The sequence below is a fragment of the Drosophila innubila genome, assembly GCF_004354385.1.
Source record: "Drosophila innubila isolate TH190305 chromosome 2R unlocalized genomic scaffold, UK_Dinn_1.0 1_C_2R, whole genome shotgun sequence".
Taxonomy (NCBI): Eukaryota; Metazoa; Arthropoda; class Insecta; order Diptera; family Drosophilidae; genus Drosophila; species Drosophila innubila.
The window spans coordinates 18,240,495-18,261,349 of record NW_022995374.1 but is presented as its reverse complement, the minus strand read 5'-3'; the positions used below and the strand labels follow the sequence as shown (position 1 = coordinate 18,261,349).

General features: G+C 33.6%; 1 protein-coding gene across 3 annotated transcripts; it reads left to right on the top strand.

Moving 5' to 3' along the window:
* Positions 1-1,255: 1,255 nt before the first annotated feature.
* LOC117782943 (tubulointerstitial nephritis antigen-like) lies at positions 1,256-20,831 on the top strand. 3 transcript variants are annotated; one of them, XM_034620054.1, is made up of 4 exons: positions 1,256-1,273; positions 18,305-18,498; positions 18,555-19,543; positions 20,013-20,831. In XM_034620054.1, the coding sequence occupies exons 2-4, from the start codon at positions 18,333-18,335 to the stop codon at positions 20,154-20,156; spliced, it is 1,299 nt and encodes a 432-aa protein (XP_034475945.1). In that variant the 5' UTR covers positions 1,256-1,273; positions 18,305-18,332; the 3' UTR covers positions 20,157-20,831. The 3 variants fall into 3 exon arrangements, with proteins under 3 accessions (XP_034475945.1, XP_034475942.1, XP_034475943.1); XM_034620051.1 differs by lacking the exon at positions 1,256-1,273 and adding an exon at positions 15,819-15,979 and having other exon boundaries at positions 18,303-18,498; XM_034620052.1 differs by lacking the exon at positions 1,256-1,273 and adding an exon at positions 15,819-15,983.
* Positions 20,832-20,855: the final 24 nt, after the last annotated feature.

Sequence of the window (20,855 nt, the reverse complement as noted above, 5' to 3'; positions counted from 1 at the left end):
ACTTTGACTTGTAATTGTGTTCATTGTTGGCCGTTGTTTTTATTTTCTGTTGTATTTTAACAATGTTTTTTTTTGACATAAATGACTGAGAGACAGTTTGGCGAGACAATAAACATCAATTTTAACTTATTCAAACAGACGGCAATTAAGGATTGTTGTTGGTTCTCAAGGCTGGGTCCTTGCCAGTCGCATTGCGTCATACAACAACTGTTAATTGTTAACAGGAATCGCAAATAAGAGTTATGAGTTTAACAATAACTCAAACTCAATCAGACTTGAAAAAAATAAACTGGATAAATGGAAAAGTCTTAGATATTGTCTTTTTATATGGATATTATTTTAAATTGTTCATTGGAAATATTAATAAAAATGGAAATTTTTGATAAAAAATTTAAGTTTAATTCGTTATATTTTTAAAAACACCCCGTGACACTTTATCTAAAACTTTAATCTGTCATAAATTTTCCAACACTTAATCGATTTAAGTCTACACAACACCATTTTTTCCGTACTTTCCGCTTGACTTTTTATATGAAACTTCGAACTGTCATAACTTTAACAAAAGTCAATAGATTTTCATGCGAAATATCATTTTAATAATAACTTGGCCTTTTATTTGATTCTGCATCAAAATGTTCTTCACGTTGAAACTTTTTTTTCAAGACTACAAGACATACATGTGTAAATAATTAAAAATTCAGAGCCTACATTAAACATTGTCTCCAGATTTAACTGATTATTGTTGATGTTTATTTCTCCTCTTCTTCTTGCATACTTGTTGTTTGTTTGTTTGTTTTTTTTTGTGCATTTGCAAATTCGGCGCGTTCTCTTGTCAACATTTCGTTTGCTCAGCGAAAAGTGGAAGCTGCGCCTGACGATGTCGCTGCCGATGTCGCTGCCGATGTCGACGCCGCTGCCGATGTCTCGGCGTGCAGTCGACGTTCGACATCAGCTCCACATTTCAGAGTCTCCGATTCCGATTGTCGAGTCTCAGTTTTAAATCTGTCGCGACAGCAAACGCGCGTTCCGCTTAAGCTTTTAACGCTAATTTTTCTTGACTGCAACTTGCCAGCTTTTGAGTGTATGTGTGTGTAAGTTTGTGTCCGTGTGTGCCATATGTGCTTGAGTGTGTGCATGTGTGTGTGTGCTTAGGTGTGCGCATGCGCAACTTTTTTAATCAGACGGCGCTTGAGTTTTGTCACGTTCGCTTTTAAATTATTGAGAACATAATATTTAGTGCAACGGTAATTGGGAATTCAATTGTTTTTGACAGGTAAGGTGCCAGGTATTTTATTTGATGCTCAAATTAACATTAAATTGATGCACTTAAGCAATTTGTAATCGTAATGCAGCCTTAAGCGCCGCATTTCAAATATTGCCGCCTTTTGTTAATAGGAAGTTCTGCAGAAAATTTGAGTTAATTACTCAATTAAAGTTTTCGAAAACTTTTAAAGTTTTTTCTAATGATTAATATTAATTTGAAAGCTGATTTCCATGCGTAATGTCAATTTGATAATTGTTCAACCTCTAAATTAATTCTGCCCTTAATTTTGGTAATTTAGAAAACGTTTTTCATTAAAATTTTTTTTTTTTAATCTTTGAAGTCATATAACATAAATCTGTATTAATTTCGAAATGTTTTTTAAAATGTTTTTTTAACTTCTTAATTTATTCTGCATTTACGTTTTTTGATTTGAAAAATTAAAAAATTTTCCTATGTTTTTCACTTTAACTATCCTGATGAGCAATGTCTTCTGGATCATTATTTGGTTTCTAAAAATTTTAATTTGAATACAAAATATTTTTTATAAATTTTCAGATTTAATTCCATATTAATGAAATATTATGTTTAATATTTAACAGAAGGTTACACTTTTTCTGAGTATATTTATATGAATAAATAAAGCGTAAAAAGTACTTTCCTGTGAAACAACAGGTGTTGACTTATTTATAACCAATAAATTGCGACTATTTCTGCCATGAAAACTGTAGCAACAAGAATTGAGATTGGGAATTCGATGCGAGACGGGAAATCAAGCGTCAAATATCAGATTTAATAAGACATGTAGTGAATTTGATTGAGTTGCGGTTAGCACAGATAAAAGAGGTGTTGGGTATTAGGTTTTTATGAGCTAAGAGCTATTCAACCGCAAACACAGGTGAAATACATATGTACATACATACATATATGCGTGGTTTATAGGCTTTATAAGTAATGTGCTTATTTTTGATGGTTTGCTTACCAGTTTTACGGTCATATGACTGTTGTTTAAGTCTCTGTTTACCTTTTAGGATGAACTTATAAAACCAGGGACTAACCGTTAAAATAGCAGCTCAATTTTCGAAAGTAAACTTTCAGTAACTACGGGAATTTATTTATTTATTTATCCCGAAATCTACTCGCATTTTTCATAGAGCACACACTAGAAAGTAATACGCGAATTACAAAGATTGTTTGGGTGCAAGCTGCTTGTGCTACTTATACATTTATGTTGTGGCTATCATGTTCCTGGTAAAAGCGAAAAACGAGCCTCGAATTGGTGGCAACTGAAGCTGCTGTTGGGAAGATGAAAGATCTGGTCTGCCTAAATGCTGCTGGCAATTCGTGGGTGTAGATAAATTTAGCATGATAAAGCGACTTGGAAACTGAGCCGAGTCACGGCAGCCAACACTCAAAATGTGGGCTAATATCTACACGATGCATTCAGTCAGAAATGTATCTAAAACTTAAGGCACCAGTGCAATCCATCAGATACTCTTCTTCAATTTATTTATCCAACTTTTTAAATTTCTATTCTCGTTGTTATTGTTTACTTTCGTATAAGCACCTCGTGTATCTCAGAGATACACCTAAGATGCAAACATTTATTAAACGTATCTCAAAATTAAGACACAAGTGCAATCCATCAGAATGTCTTGAATATATTTATGCAACTTGTGTGAAATTCAATTTATCTCTGCATTGGATGTTGTTGTTTATCCGCTTGTTAACACATGATGTATCGCAAAAAAACAAATGCGATGCATTTAATTTGAATTTCCATTTATATGGCTTCAATGACCATGAACTTGATCGTTGAGAATTGGCTGCATATTCGCAGCTGTTTTCTAATTATTGATTAATCAATTAGGAAATTTTTTGAAATTGTAATACTGTGCGAACAGATAGCAATAATAATTGTTTGGTAGGTTGACTGTCTGGTTTGTTATTATATCTTATTTGATTATCTTAAGATTCCTCTATGATATCTTGGGGAATCTAGGCAAATAAGCCACCGAGTTGCTTATCTATTTTTGAAAAATTTACTTTATTATGATTATTATAAGTTGTCCGCCAAAAACGAAAATATTTGCTTTCTCTAAATAGTAGCATAATATCTTAATGCAAAACTTTTCCAGTACTAATTTCAAAACATTTGCCAATTTATTTCAGGAGTTTATTTATTAACGATTTCCGTATTTATCCCAATATTCTAAGCAGATTTGCACCTTTAGTTCTATTGTTATTATTTATTTAATGTGATTGAATGCATTCGGCTGGTTAAGTCTTACTATTTCGACTGCGCAAAATATGGTTTCAGCTCAAAATAATAATCAAAATTCACATGACAATAAACTGGCTACACAACAAGAGCTAAAAATTTAGACATTTTGTTTTGATTGTAAACATTTGAAATGTAAATATGAAAGACTCGTCTTTGTCTTTGTCGATTGTTGTTAAGGTTAACCAGATTCCGTTTACACGTCACCCGAAAAGCAGGAAAACCTATTTTCGACCGAGCAAATTGTAACAATATTCAAAGATTATCATATTTGAGTGCCCCGTGCTCGGCCATTTGCCCATTAATCCCATAAATTAGTGTTGATTTTTTTTAAGTATTTGCTTTCTTGTTTTATTTAAACTAAACACACAGCAAAACAAAACAAAACAAAGCACAAAACACGTTGACGTTGACAGCCCAGTTCCGGCCAAAACGACAAAACGGCAAAACGGCGCTGAGCCCGTTGAACCCTCCCATTCCATTCCAAACGAAGGTGAGTCGCTTTGAGCCCAGTCGGGAGCTACTGGTCTTGGTTTACTCTTTACCCAGCTGACGATCCGCTGATGTCATCTCATCTCATCTCATCTCATCTCAGATGTTGATGGTGATGGTTAATGGTTAATGGGAGAGTTGAACCTTTCGTCATTGTCATGGCTTTTGTAACTGCTTGATTAACATTAAAAGAAGTTTTGCAATTAAACAAACACTTAGCAACTGCATATTAGACTCACTTCAAAATAGTTGCTAAAGAGTTTGTCTTCAAATATGAAAAGTTTTCGTTGCAACCATATTTTATAAAATCTATCTTAACATATTCATTTTATTATTATTTTTTCACTTTCTTAATAACAACTTTAAATAATACAAAATAATAATTTATTAATAAAAAGTAAAATAAAATTAATATAATTTAATAAAATAATTTTTACTAAACAAATAATAAGATTTTAAAGAATCATAATGATTTTATTATTATTATTTATTATTTAAATAATTAGTTTAAAATTATAAGAAAATAAAAGTAAACAAATTATTGTTATTAAAAAATACCCAACATTTTAAAGAATCTTTTTTCACATAATAATCTTATAATTATTTTATCTGTTTTAGAATCAACCGGATATAGTAAAATAATAATAATAATAAAATAACAAAAAGTAAAATTTAGATATCAAATTATTATATTAAACAATTACAAAGATTTTAAGAAATCTGTCTAAGCGTTTTGATTTTTTTTTTCCACAGTTTTTAAATCAAACTGATGTTTTATATTTAAGCTATTTATAGTAAAAGATCAAAAGAATGAAAATTATGCTTGGTTCACTTTTTGGATATTTTAATATAAGATATGATTTAATTTCGACCACTAATTCTTGTGCAGGATACTACAACAGTTCTGTAACCAATCCCTCTAAATTGTTAGCATTAGATGATTTTGACAGCGATTAATATTTCTTTCATAATTCTCGACGGTTCATATTACATTCGTCAGCCAGGTTTATTGTTATAGCTGCATATTTATGAGACTCAATTGGGGATTGGTAAAAATAAAATAAAAGCGTGACGACATCATCAGCAAAGCGCCATTTCGAATGTGCTGTGATATTCAATATGCGGCAATTAAAATGTAAATTGCACAAATTGCGATTTGTTTTGCCTGTGGCGTGCCAGTTAAATATTGCAGCTCATAATCAAACTAACAAATAAATACTCAGTGCACAGTACCCAATTCTGAATACTCAGGCAAATACCAAGTGAGATACCAAGAGCAATTGCATTGCTCATTGCGTATGGCTTAAGGTTATTGTCAAGAATTCGTAGCGTAATGTTGTACAAAACAGAAAATGACACGTTTTTGTAATTGATACAATGTGATTGTTATGATTATTATTAACATTATATATAATTTGCATTTAAATCTGTCAGATCACACCCAGAAATATTAAAATTACTTGGCGGAATACCAAACTGTTAACGATGAAATAACTTAGGATTATCCAAGTGTTAATGCATTTTCTCTTAATGTAATATTAAAAGCATTCCTTTAGGAAATAAATATAATTGATTTACGATTGACCTCTGGTCACACTGTGCCATACGCCCCCAATCGCACATGAATGTGTGACGTATGCGAATAGATAAAATGCATTTATGAAATTGCATTCAATCGTTTGCAGCTTGCAGTTTTAGCAATTGAAGTGCATGTAATGCTAAATACTTGTAGAAAATGCAATTAACTATCTCGTGTGCTGTCAACAAATCAGTAAATTGACAAATGACGTCATTGCTTTTGTTGGTTGTCTCATGGCCCATTGAAAGTGCAAATAAATATGAGTACGAGTACTCGCACTTTTTGCCGGCTGACTAGACACTCAGGTATGTGAGTACCCGTTTATTTATTTGCTTGTTCGCCATTGAGTGCATTATTTAGTGCTCTCTAATCAGGCATACAAACACGGATCTCTCGTTTAAGCCTTAACCAAGCAATTACCTTCGATTTAAGCTAGTGACGTCACATGGTATTGGAGCATCTGTCATATTGTTGTTACATCATAAATAGAGCTTAAACCTGAACTTGTTTGACTTTCTAGAGGTGCGATAGTGTCTAATTAACAGTTCACACCTCGCTTTAACCGTTAGTGTGGCGCTACATTTATGGTAAATGTATGAAGCTCGCGAAGAAGTGAGATTGTGTTGTCTTTTCAATTATGCCATAGATGATAATTGACAAAGCGATAAAAATAACCACATTATAGTCCCCAGTGGGTGGGTAACTCAGCTGCAAGTCAATATATCTCAATTGTATGCACACTTAACAACGTTGTTTAAATAAATGTAATCATTATTGATTCAGAGAACTATAACTTTAACTCTAGTAAAATGTCAAGTACGCACTTTGCATCCGAGACAGGCACAACTGTGTAAACGAATACCCGTTTATTTATAAATAATTCATTTGAGATGCTACAATGTGAGCTCAATTCAATAAATTCTTGTAAATATTAGAAAAACTGAATTAGTCAGCTGTGTATAAATATATACATTTTATTTGATGACCTATCCTACAATGTGTTTTTTATGTCACTTAATCAACCCCTCTGACAGATTAAACAGCGTTGATTATTATACTATACTGTAATTAATTAATGATGACACATGTTTATACAGCGCGATGACGAAAAATGACAAATTCAGACAAAATTATTTATGTACACAATTGAATAATTAATCTTTGCATATTAAATGGCTTAAATAAATAATTATAAGAATGATCTAATTATTTTTATAACAAAACATTCCGAATACACATACAGTTAGAGGGAGGCCCGTCTTACCTGTATAATTATCTTGGTTTTCACATCTTTTCAACCTTTAGAGCATTTCCTATATTAATGACTGTGAAGGGATTCGGAATCGCTTGTCATGCAGCGCAGATGTTGACTCCGAGTGTCACTGACATCAGATGGGGCCACAAACATGAGTAGATGTATGAATACTTGTATATACTCGAAGACAAACACATTCGTAGACGAAATGTTTCGCATTTGGCATTGACAATGACTTTTGGCCGAAATGCTCAAATAAATCGCCACAAAAAGCTGCGGGCAGAGCGAAAAGAAAAACAAAATAACAATAAAAACTGAGAAAGAACAGATATTTTCAAAGTGCAGATGATTCAATACTCTTACAGGTGGTTTCTCTGCTTATTAAATGTTATGTTTATCCCATTAGGTGTTAGATTTATAGAATATACTTAACTTTAAGTTTATTTTACGACAGTTAGTTTCCTAGGGTTCTATATCCTATATTAGCTGATTATATAAAATTGATGATATCGTAAAAATCTCCTTCAGTGCGTTGCACAATTCATAATTTAATTGTAATACTCTCTGTAAGAGTATAACAATTGCTGGGCTCTTGTTTGAAACGAAAGCGAAGTGTTCTAATTCTGTAATTTTTATTATAAATAAATTGGATTTCGTAAGCATAGTCAAGGTCTTACAAACTTGTAGTTACCACAACTTTCACACGAGATAAACACAAAACTAAATTGACGAAAATTCATAGGAATCGGCAAAGTGCTTGCAGATGTTTTCTAAAACTGAATATACTTGTATTTCTATCAATTTATTTACCTGCAAGTGCAAATATTTGTGGTATTTATTATCGATTAAATGAAAATATATGGTATGCGACAGGGTAATTTACGAGTTGATTTGATTATACGTCTTCCTTGAAACACTTAACGGGTAAGAAGTACATTTATAGAAACCCAGCGAAATATGTTATTAAAATAATCTAGAGGCTAATATACTTGGAGTTTTGCATGTGTTAAAGATACAAAATATGGAAATCTTTAACAAATATTTTTTTCTTATGATATCAAGAGTGTATATACCCGTTACAGTTACGCAGAGTGCGGTAGTAAACAGTTTGCCATGCAAATCAAAATATCAGAGCAGTTGCTACGATATTTATATGAGTCGGACGCTATTTGTTTCGCAGACGGAATACGAGTACGAGTACATTCCAAAATAATGATACGTAGGCCCATGTAGGTACATACGAATGTAATAATAAATAAAATAAATACAGGTATAAAGTTGGCACTGTCAGACCCCGGGGGCAGTGTAGATTTAAACGGCGAAACAGCGAACGGCTTAAAGCTGGCCCAGTGGCCGATATAAAGGCGTTTAGCCGCAACTCTGTGGGCGTTACAAAATGGGACAGTCGACCCGAAAAGCATTTACATTTCTATCTCGCCGAGCTTTTGTTTATACCAATGCGAATATAATTAAAACATTTGTCATGCTCGTCAAGCATTATAATTAACTATAAGCGAATATAAATCAGTGCTTTTTTCTATTATTATGGTTTTTTTATTATGAGTCAATGGCCTGAATTATTTAATGTTAAGCTTAAATTCCAGAGGCAGAAAACTATTTCTTATGTATCTAGTTCCAATATATTTTAAGGAATCTTCCCACTTAATGCAAAACAAACTAACATAAAAGCACTTTTATGATGATTTTTACACTTAAAGGCGGCACAAATAACATGCTAAGTGATTATCAGACCAATAAGAACGACAGAGAGAGAGAGAGAAAGAATAAACATAACATTAACATTAACATAACAGCAGTAAATCAAAACAACATGAGAGGCCCTGCAGCTGTAGTGCTTAACATAGCAGTCAGCTGTTACCTGTTGATCATAGCAGCTGTCGGGCCGTTGTTATCATCACAACGCTGTTAATGTCTTATAATTCTCAACAGGTTCTAGTGTTGCCAAGTAGCCAAGACGCAAAGAAATATAGAATATTGCGAGAGGTGAGGATTGGGTTGCTCTTGCTTCATGCTTGAGGGTTCTGTTCGCCCAACTCATATGTTACGACTTACGGAACAGCCTTGAGAACATCTGATCTCGCTTTAATTTATATAACTTGTATAGAAGAAATATATTATTTTATATTTTTAAATGCATATATTCGTTTTGGTCAGGTGTCAATCGTCGTATTGTTTGCATTTTAACAAATTGTTATTAGTTTTGATTGACAGCGCACCTAATTTGGGCGAATACAAGTATTGCTTGCTTGGTTCTATATCTGTTGCTGTCAAGTTTCCGATAATTACTACTAACTACAAGTCAAAAAGTGCCTGCTGTTTTTTTTGGCCGGGGGCGTTGAGTGCATTCAAGACGTCAACATTTCAAACAAAATATACTCGTATACCACAGCGATAAGTACCTAGAGACATGCTGGGTTTTAAAAGGGGTGCACTGCTAATTCTCGGCAATACCTCTAAAAATAGAATCTTACGAATGACTTCGCAACTTGAAAATTGTATCTAATAAACGCAAATTATGAATTATCAACAATGGCCACTGAATACAAAATCTATTTTTCGCTCAATTCGTTTACTCTGGAGGTACGAGGAGATTTTAATGAAAACATGCGTAAATAATCGTGTATACAAAAATGTTTATGACGGTGTTATCCACCAAAAGGCCATGATCTTCCAATGGCTTTATATTTATGCAAATTATTATAGACAGAATAATATAAGAAAATATCTTAAATTTAATAAAGCGTTTCGAGACATGGTATTTTCATTCAAAAACAAGAAGAAATTTTTTGTGGAATGGCTGCACAACTGTGATACCCTTTAATGAATCTCTAAACGGGAAGAAGAGGATTTTCTTGTAGCTAATAAATGATTTCGGCCATGCCAATGCGTAGAACTATTTTCTAGGGTACAACAAGAAAACGTGACGAAGCACTATAAACATTTACTCTGCGCAGTTGCAGCCAGATATGCAGAATTATTTAAAAAAATTCACATTACCTGGACAGACACGCTGTCTTGGTATATTATCAAAGCACTAAAAATACTCATACATGTAATAGTTATTGGAAATTGAGAAATCCTTTAATTCGAAAAGCGGTCGATAAATATTAAAAGTTCGGAAAACAATGCAGTATTTCCACTTAATTAGCTGTGGAAAAATGATGGCGCTAATTTTCCAATTAACGAAAATTGAGCAGACCATTTCGGAAAACTTCCCTCGTGATATAATTGCCTTTCTGACCCAAATCAATGACGTCAAAAGCGTTTGGCAATGTTTTAAATTTAGATCTCTTATCTGTATTTATTTATGCGTATTTTTTACCAGACCACTGGCTAAATCGTTTTAATTATGAAATAATTTGTTAAATATAGATTCGATTTGGCTAATCACTTAATCGGCTTATCAGTCGGCAATTATATACAGAAACGATTGAGTTCAAATTTACATGACTTTACTAGGCGTAAAATATTAAATTGGGGAAGATGTGAATTAAATTGAACTGTTGTATGGTATTTTTGCTTGTGGAATATTGTCGACCCGGAAATATTGTCGATAAACAACCACAAAAGCCAAAATGTCAAATTCCAATAATTTGTTAGTGATCGCTTCAGGCATTCCTCCAGCTCATAAATGACATAAATAAAATACTTTACACATATCAACAATATCAACTTTAACGTCTACTCGTCTGTCGTCGCGTTTTCTCATATTATTATTTATATTATTATTTATGTACACACATTTAAATAAATATTAATAATAAGCGTTCAATGTCAGGCAGATCGTCTCGGGAATTGCATTAAAAAACAAAAATGTAAAATAAAAAAATAAACTCGAATGGAAATCGCATAGCGTGCAGAATTTAAAGATACAAGATACACGATGTGATGGAGAGATTCAGGAGGGAACTAATGGGGCGCAAACTTGCACTTGAAACCCCACAATTGAATTTGAAACGAATTTAACAGATATTAAACACAAATATGCCAAATATATTTTATTTTATTGCTCGGCCACGGAGTAAGCAGCTGACAAGCGTTTGTTGCTGCCGCCAAATTTGAACAAATATACCCTATAGAAAATTACAAATAGTGTATGCTTGATAAATTACTATAAAATGTTAAGGATAAAGAAATGAATACAATTAACAAAGACGTGTTATATTTTAAATTAGTCAATATACTTGTAAGATTCCTTAAAAAAATTAGGACGAAATATAAAAATTATATTGTAATATGAAAAGAAAAAAAATATTTTTAATTCGTCTTATACTTAAAAACTGTTTTTAAGGTATCTGCTTGCTTATAAAAGATTATTGTCTTATTGTTTATTGTTTTTGTTGAGTATTGTTAAATTGTCGTTGTCAAAATTAACTAGAATTTAATTCAATTGAATTATTGGTCACACTTCCACTGACGACTGCGATCACAAGCCAATTTGATATCGTCATAACTTGACGTGTGGTTTGAATAAAGACCCTGAACACCCATTCGGAATGGAGTTCTATCTTCAATACTCGTATTGATGCGAATATCGCGTGCAATTGTGTTTAGCCTTGAAGACATATTGATGCCATATACGATACATTCTGATGCACTTGCTAACTGAGTTCCAATCAATTAAAATAGCAGATGTGAAATTTATTTTGCATACCAAAGTAAAATTTCCGTGTAATGGTGCCAAAAATGTTGTCGATTTGTGGGATAAAATGGAAAAGCTTTTCCGATTCTTAAGAATTGCATTTTCCGTGGATTCGTGAATTATCCAAGGTTAATTAATGATATTTATTAGCTGATTGACCTTAATATATTTAATGAAAACTGAAGGAATTTCTTATCGGTTTCAGTTCCAGATATTTAGATATACGATAAGGAACCACGCAAAATAAACATTGTACGCCCATGGAATTGATTATCAACAAAATCGGAAATTTTAATGAGTTGAACATAAGGTGTTAACATCTATTTTGCGTATTGCCCGATCGAATTAATTTATTTGTTTTTATTGTATCCAACACGCAGTTAATGTCGTAGACAATAACATTTGAGCTAACAATAAATATCAGCGAATAATCAGCGAATTTACAACCAGTAATAAAAAAAACTTTAGGTGTTTTTTTTGCAAACTTTACTAAAATTTCTGTGTGTTATTTTGAGATAGAAGTGACATTTCTATGACATTAATCAGCTGTGTGATGGCAATGGCCAAATTCTCTGACTTTTCTATCAAGGCCTTAACAAGGCAAAGAGATAAGTTGAGAAATATGTGTTGCGACTAATGGATACTCTGTAAATTTGAGTACCTAAGTTACGAGTTCAATTAAATGGAGTTTTAATAAATGTTTCATCATTATAATATGCAATTGTAAAATGATCTTATATATATTTTTAAATTTCCTACTAGGTCAATATACCCGAACAGGCACTGCAGCTAGTGTATTTCTAACGGTTTATATGAGGCTAGCAATTGTAGACTTTGATATTGAATTTATGTACTTCAAATAGTTTTTCAAACAAACGGATTACTGTTCAACTCTCGGACTAGGAACTCGCTGATGCAATCAATTGAAATGTTTAATCCCAAGGCGGATGATAGTATTGATCATTTGTGTTATTGCTGTCGATTAGTCGATATCACGCTTGGCATTCCACAATCCGCAATCCACAATCACAACAACAAATCCATAGACAACAATTGAGGTTCTCTGACCGAATTGAATGACTTGGCGATGACGTGTTGACGTCTTCAAGTGGACAGCTTATGAGCATTACAAAAAACAATGTAAGTTAATCAATCTAATTGATTACGGTTGCCCTTGAACTACTTTTTCTACAGATCAGATCGATGATAACAGATTCAAAGATTTTTTAAGTGTTTTTTCTTGATATAATGTCACAAAATTCGAGAACCCAAACCAGAATTTCACGCACTTTTCGATACCTGTCTGAGGTGTTTGTCATGTGTTTGTTGTTGTTTGCCCAGCCGAACATAAATATTTTATCACATGACTTAAATACATTGGAATGCTGTACTGTCTGACTATTGCCGGAATATAAATATCGTTCGGTGTGCACGGAATTGGTAATAACAATCAGCTAAGTACCTAATAGTGTATAAATGACTGCTAATTGAATGCCTAATCATGCTGTTGTACCAATTAAACTGCCAATTTTGGACAGTCCATAATACCCATCGATATCGATGTCAAACAATGCCTCAAATCCCCAAATACTCAAGAAGCGTGTCAGAAAATTGAGTAGTCAAAATCCATTCAGAAAATATTCTATGAGGAGTCTCAATTACTTTGTTTATAGAGACGACACACCGTGGACATGTTGTCATCATCATTAAGAATAAATAATTTGCTTATTGTACTTGAAAACAAATTCAAGTTTAATTGCTAAACTTACATACAAACATGTACTTGTTCTTTTGCACTCTGTACTATTATGAATCGAACTTTATCAAAGCTAAATCAATTTCGGTAGTAAATGTCTGAATCGACCTCATGACAAATGTTGATAAATTTCATTCATTCATTAATGGAATTTTCACACCCCTATAAACTTTGGAATGCAACAAGCGTTATTTAATTGAACTGTTACTAAGGTACGTTTAAAAATTACTACCAAGTTCTGTATCGTTATCATAAAACAAGTCAGTAAATATTATTACCTCTGGGTTCAATCTTCTTCTTCCAGAAAAATGCCGTATGCTTCGTCATTGATTTTTTTAAATAGGTTTTTGGTAACTACTCATCTTTAGGTAAATAGAAAACCTGACAAAAAATACGTAATATATGCGTTATTACTCATTCCAATTGCAACTGTTGTACGAGTAAGCGATCGTATAAGATAAGATTGGAATGTCTGTTAATCATCGAACTGAATCAGAAATGCAAAAGGGAATTGAATATTAACATGTAAATAGATGAAAGTCCTCACATTCTAACCAAACACTAGACAAAGATTATATATACTCTGGTAATAGGACAACATTTTTTCTGTGAGTATTCCTTCTCCGGTTTCTCATGTTTCTTTGTTTGTTTGTGTTTGCCCAAAGCGATTTTCATAATTTGGCATTACTCAGACAGAAATCGTTCATAAAATTTAAGTTTAATGTCATGCAAATGGCGACATTGGGAATTAGCAATGTCGACGTCTTATGGCTTTATTTTGGACGCTTGATATGCTCTCCGGCGGTTATGGATATGAGCTTATGGATATGAGGGTTGTTTCTTGGTCTGAGCTTGCAACTTGTTTTTAATTAGCTTTCTTAATGTGTCGGCTTATTTTTCTTCGGTTTTTTCTGTTTTTTTCTTTTCTTTTTTGTTTATTTTCTTCTACTCTTTGCCACATAAACATCATTAAATTTATTCGCCCATTTGAATTCAGACAATGTTTACAAATCAAGTTAATGACGAAGCGATCCAGAAACATTGAATTCCCTTAAAATTAATTTGCAGTTTCCTATTGAAGCTTACTTTTTTGTTAAGCTCAAAAGCTGATTGAAACTTAGAGAATATAAGGAAATACAAGTTCCCCAAATACATATTGCACAAGTTGTGCAAATTGTATTCATTTCTGGATTCTATACGCAAATTCCTGCATTGGAATTATGTGAAAAACAGAAGCTACATATTCGCACAAATGATGCCAAGCGAATTGGCAGACAAAGAGACCCAGATTCGAGTATTACGTATCAGATCATATCGATACGCGTCATCTGGACGCCCATTTTCATCCGCTGGTATTTGAAATATACAATCGAATTGAAATTAACAAGGTATTTGATTCAATTTCGCACTGTTTTGACAAACTGATAAAAAAAATTTTTGTATGAAAGCTATATACACAAATAGCATAGTTAGTTTAGTAATAGTTTTGACAATATGTATAATTGTCCAGTTTAATTTTTTTCGCTTGTTTTCTTATTTTTATTATTGTTGCTTATGGTATTTCATTTTTTTTTAAATTAATTAACTGTCAAAATGCATTGACAAAATAAAAAATTTACAAATTTCAACTTATATTTGTTATGGATTATTATTTTAGTCCTTTTTTTATCATGTCTTTGGTTCTTAGAACAAGTCAAAAACTTTTACGAATTTAACTATATTTAAAACTAAAAAAACAAACGTATGGATTTTTATTTTGTCAGCACACTTTCTTGGCTAACTGTATGTATGTATCTACAACAAATTTATTATTTGATTTCTTTGTTATAACCTTGAACTTAAATTGAGTGCAATTAAGTATGTATCTATTGATATACATAAATTATATCAATTTTATTTGATAGTAAATACAAACAAGCAAACAAACATTCAAAATATTCGGAAATTTACTGCGCACAAGAAAGCTTACGCCTATGCCCCAGCCAAAGGTCTTGGCAAACAATTTAAGGAATTTTACCAAAAAAAAACTTTATGTCTGTATTACATATCACAGGTTAGAATCTGGCCAGGCAGACGTGATACTAACGAGGAACACTGTCAAACACACACACCCAACTTGGAGGTGTCTTTGCATCTTCCCAGGAATTGCCATATTAAGCAAACATCATTGTGCATTGGTGGAGCTAACAGTAGTTGTTGACAGCCACTGTTGCTGTGAGTAGGCCTGTTACAGTGAGAACGGCTCTCTTTCTCTTTCCACCCACACACGCAGCGGAACGGAGCTTGATTACAGTCACTGCTACTGTTAACTTACAAGAGCTGCTAAGAGAGATCATACGTGCTCGCTACACATACAGTAGCAAATGCCAAGCGGTCGAATGCAACAGAGCTAGTCTGCAAACAGTGTTACTGTTAATTTAACAGAGCTGCTACAACGAGTGCATGTGTGCTCTCTCGCTCACAGCCACCAACACACACAAACAATAGCGTAAGAGGCCTTAACAGCGGCGACGGCTTTGCTTTGGTGGTGCCCAATAACTTTTATAGAATTCAGTCAACGGCTGACCGCGATCGCAAAAACAACGCGTTAAGAGTTGGTGTTGGTAAAATTTGTGCTTGGCTTAAGAACTTATTGGCCATAAAGTGTTAAGTTTACAAACGTACCTCCCATTATTTGTGCAAGTGGAAAAAAGTTAGTATTTTCAATTGATTTATTACAACGTTTAACGGTGTAACTTTTTATGTGTTGTTAAATACAAATTATAAACAATTACACAGTTAATAATATCAATTAAAATTGGAATTTAATAAATGATTTTTCTATTTTAAAAGGAAAGCTTTTAGAGACATAAAAATAATTAATAACTTTCGTGAATACTATAATAATCGTAAATGTGAAAGAAGTGAAACATTATTTTCTCTTTTTAAAAAGTTTGAATTTACTTGAGTTACTTTCATTAAAAAAATATTCAAAAAATTATTTAACGAAAATATTTGTCAAAAACGAATGGCAAAAATTTAACATAAGTATTAACTAAAAGCCTTTGAAATACATAAAAATTTAATGGACTGCCAAAATGAATAGGGCCAATTATAAAATGAATAATCTTTTAATTTGGCGCCAGTTTCTAATTTGATTTTGTTACATCAATTAACGAACTTGGGGAGTATAAGCTCATTAATATTTTCTAATTAATTAGCGAATCAAACTTTCAAATATTTTAGCACAATATTATAAACGGGTTCGCTTCGAAATCTAAAAAAAAATATATATATATACGATAACTAAGCGGATAAAGAATTGCGAACCTTTGAAAAAATGTTTGAAGACCCCGCATGATTCAGATGCTATTTATGAATCCATTCAATAATTAAAACATGTCGCAGCACTCAATAAAAAATAATCACTTTATAAGCATAAAACACAAAAACTGACGAAACTCGAAAGCGAAACAGGAAAATCTATTTGCGATTTGCATTTAAATAAATAATAAACCTTCTTTATTATTATTTTTTTTTTTTATTTGCTTTTTTTTGATAATCGTTCGTTCTGCAAGTCAAACAAGTTTAATGCTCTGTCATAACTCTTGCAAGTCCAAGTCCGGAACCCGGAGAAAAGGGGCGCTTCTAGTTGGCTTAAGGCCTCCCTTTTTGTTTGGATTCTTTTTTGCAGTCTTTGCGTAAATTTGAATTGAAGCTAAAAACTTTCGTGTTTAAAATGATTTTTATAGCTGACATCATCAGAATTTTTTTTTTTAAGTTTACTGTTATATGATGGCTGGCGTCTTGAACTTCGTTTATTGTGATTGGTTTTTGTATACCCAATAAGGTATATCAATTTGCTGCCTATTCAAGTAACGCCCAGTTCGTGAGTTCTTTATTTGCGCTATTACTTTCCAATTAATCAACAATTGAATAATTAGAAATTAAATATAAAAATTCAAACAAGATATTTTACTATTTATTTTAAAGGAGTTTTATTGAATTTTTGTAGTACTTGCTGGGTATATAGTTGTTTTACCTTTAACTATAGCTTACCAAAGCATGAATTAAAATTTTGATGAGCGCAAATTTTTGTAGTGTTGTGTTGCGTGGTTTTCAGAATGTCGTGCGTGCGATTCTTTCTCTAGCATCAGCTCCAGTTATTAACTATTTAAAAGTAAACAATTAATACATTTAAGCGCTACGCAGTAGCTGAAATTAGGAAGATAGGAAAACCAGTTTATGTCTGCTTCTCCCGTTAAGTAAACTGCCAAACTTTGGCATGCATAATTGATATTCATATTCTTAATTAGTGTTTGATGTTCATATTTATCGTTGCACGGAGCGTATGCGTAATACACAAATTTAAGTGGCTGATAAGCACTGGGAATGCTAATTTGTTGACAAATTGCAAAAGTCTTATCTAATCGCAGCATCAAATTTCGCGAACGATGAGCTAACTAAATGCAAAAAATTCCTTAGATTAGATAAAATATTTTACGGAATCTATAAAAAAAAATAAAATTAATATTGTTTTCATTATTATTATTAATTTTATTAATATTTATTTTTCCATGAATTTCAATACAAATTTTTAACAAAAATTGTATACTTCTTAAAAGAATTCAAATTTAATAAATTATGATATGATTTTTGTTAAATCTTTTGTCGAATACTTCAGTTATGGCACGATATAAAAAAAAATGTATATTTTTATTATATATTCACAGTAAAAAAGATTCTTTTAAGAAAATTTAATTTAGTTTTTTTAAATTTTTTACCTAGATGCATTTTCTAGCTTTACAAAAGAAATTGACTTACCATAGTTAGCTAAATATTTAAACAAGCAATAAATCGCGTTGAAATTATATGAAATATTTTATTTAAAACAAGCTTGGAAATAGTTGAAAAATGCTGTTGTGGGTTCCACTAAATATTTATTTAAAATTATAATTTTAATTTGTATTTTCCCTATCCATAATAAGCTTATTTACTCTACTGATCTTTTGTTTCTGTTTATCTGTAATATCTTTAGTTGTGCGCTTAATTTCCAAGTCAAAGCAATGTCTGTCAAAGGCGTCCTGATGGCGCTAATGCTGGTCATCTTGGGCGTGGTCCTGACCAATGCCTTTGATCACACACTGAAGCTGGACTTCCCGGGTCCGTATTGTGCGCGGCAGAATACGTGTTGCAAGGATCGACGCGACGGCTGCTCGATGCCCATCTCAAGTAAGTTTCACCTTCATATGTTACCTTTTCCCTTTCTTATCCATTTTTATCTACAGCAACATTGTGCTACTGTGATGAGTTCTGCGATCGCGATGACTCCGGCGACTGTTGTCCGGATTATCGTTCGTTCTGTTTCAATGAGCCGGATCCGTTGTTGAGCTGTCTGCACAACGGCATCTATTTCCACAAGTACAACAACACGTGGGACAACTGCAATGAGTGCCGTTGCCTGGAGGGCGGTCAGGTCCAATGTGATACGGATTTGTGCCTTACCGACGATGAGATTGTCCACAGCATCAATTCCATTCATCAATTGGGTTGGTCAGCACGCAAATACGACGAGTGGTGGGGACACAAGTACAGCGAGGGTCTTCGCCTCCGACTGGGCACCAAGGAGCCCACGTATCGTGTAAAGACCATGACACGTCTGACCAATCCGTCCAACGATATGCCTAGGCAATTCAATTCCGTAGAGAAGTGGTCCAGTTACATTTCAGAGGTGCCGGATCAGGGCTGGTGCGGCTCCTCTTGGGTGCTGTCCACCACATCGGTGGCATCCGATCGCTTTGCCATCCAGAGTCAGGGCAGGGAGGTCGTACAGCTCTCACCACAGAACATACTCTCCTGCACACGTCGCCAGCAAGGCTGTGACGGCGGTCACCTGGATGCCGCCTGGCGGTACCTCCACAAGAAGGGCGTGGTCGATGAGAACTGCTATCCCTACACTCAGCACAGGGACACCTGCAAGATTCAGCGTCACAATAGTCGCTCGCTGAAGGCAAATGGATGCCGACCCGCATATGGAGTCAATCGTGATAGCTTCTATACAGTCGGCCCGGCGTACAGTCTCAGCGGTCAGGCGGATATTATGTCGGAGATCTATCACTCGGGACCCGTGCAGGCCACCATGCGTGTCTACAGGGACTTCTTCTCGTATTCGGGTGGCATCTATCGCCAGACAGCTGCCAATCGTGGTGCACCCGCCGGCTTCCACTCGGTGAAGCTTGTGGGCTGGGGAGAGGAGCATGACGGCGTCAAGTACTGGGTAAATAAAGATCTAATAATATAGAAAGCTTATCTTCGGCATGTAGAAGATTTGATTCTCTTCAAGAGCTCTGAAGTCCATTTTCAACCGATCCTTTTTATGATATTGTGGTCCGACTAGAAACAAATTAGGTTAGAATATATGTAACAATACTGTGATTTTGGTCAAGAGACCTAAAAGTTGATTTTTTACCGATCCTTCGTATGGAAGCTATAAGATGTAGTAGAGCAATCATAACTTAATTTGGACAGGATTTATAAGATACTAACAAATAGACAATCTGTGAGTTTGGTTGACAAATCACAAAATTTAACAACATATTTCATACAAAATGTTGATTTTGAACCGGTTGATTTTGAATCTCTCATGCCTTCTTGCATACGTTACACATTTCGTATCAAAATTTTAATATCCTCCTATAAATTGACAATACTGTGCATTTACTTATTTAAAATATTTTTTATTACAGATTGCAGCCAACTCGTGGGGTCCTTGGTGGGGCGAGCACGGTTATTTCCGCATCGAGCGCGGTACCAATGAGTGCGGCATCGAGGAGTATGTCCTGGCTTCCTGGCCACATGTGTACAACTACTTTAACACGAAGTCGGCATAAGTTGAACGGAGCAAAAACTCTCGTAATCTCGAGCTTTGCAGTGACGAACAATTTATCTCATGTTTCAAAATTTTCCATTTGCTCCGACACTGAAAGTGAATTAGGCGCTTCTTCTAATTGTAAATTTATGCTAGAACTTAGATACTAAAATGACTAGCTTTAAGTCGCGCTAAGACGACGCAAACATTGTAAGCTGCCCCAGCTCCCGAATTCCCCCCCACTTAACTGAAGTCCCACGCCTCCAAACGAATTCTAATTCTAATTGCCTGGTTAATCTTATTACGAGTATTTTAATCAACTAATTTACTGAAATCGAAGTATGGAGCTGCTATATCAATTCGTAACACGATACTGCCACATTAACTGCACCGTCCTCCAATCTGCCACCTTATATCCTATCTCATGTATAACTGCCACAACAAATTGATAAAATAGCATACGAATTCTTCTAATGAAACTAGGAACGAAATCCCTTGAAAAAGAAAAGTGATCAAAGTATGGTTTGAGACATGTGTAGGAACGATTAAGATTTATGTATTGACGAATTACTCCGCATATGCTTATCTCCTCATGTATTCTATTGTAAATGAAAGTTAACTGATTCATAAACCGATTTAATGTTTTCGGCTTATAATGTATGTATATTTTTAATAAAGGAATTGTATTTCACGTTAATTGTTTTTCTTTTAAAAATTTCAT

Bases quoted from the DNA above. Each gene is read 5' to 3' on its own strand.
- LOC117782943 (XM_034620054.1), top strand. From the start codon at position 18,333: ATGTCTGTCAAAGGCGTCCTGATGGCGCTAATGCTGGTCATCTTGGGC. The intron at 18,499-18,554 runs GTAAGTTTCACC...TTTTATCTACAG, and splicing joins CTGCTCGATGCCCATCTCAA to CAACATTGTGCTACTGTGAT. The intron at 19,544-20,012 runs GTAAATAAAGAT...TTTTTATTACAG, and splicing joins ATGACGGCGTCAAGTACTGG to ATTGCAGCCAACTCGTGGGG.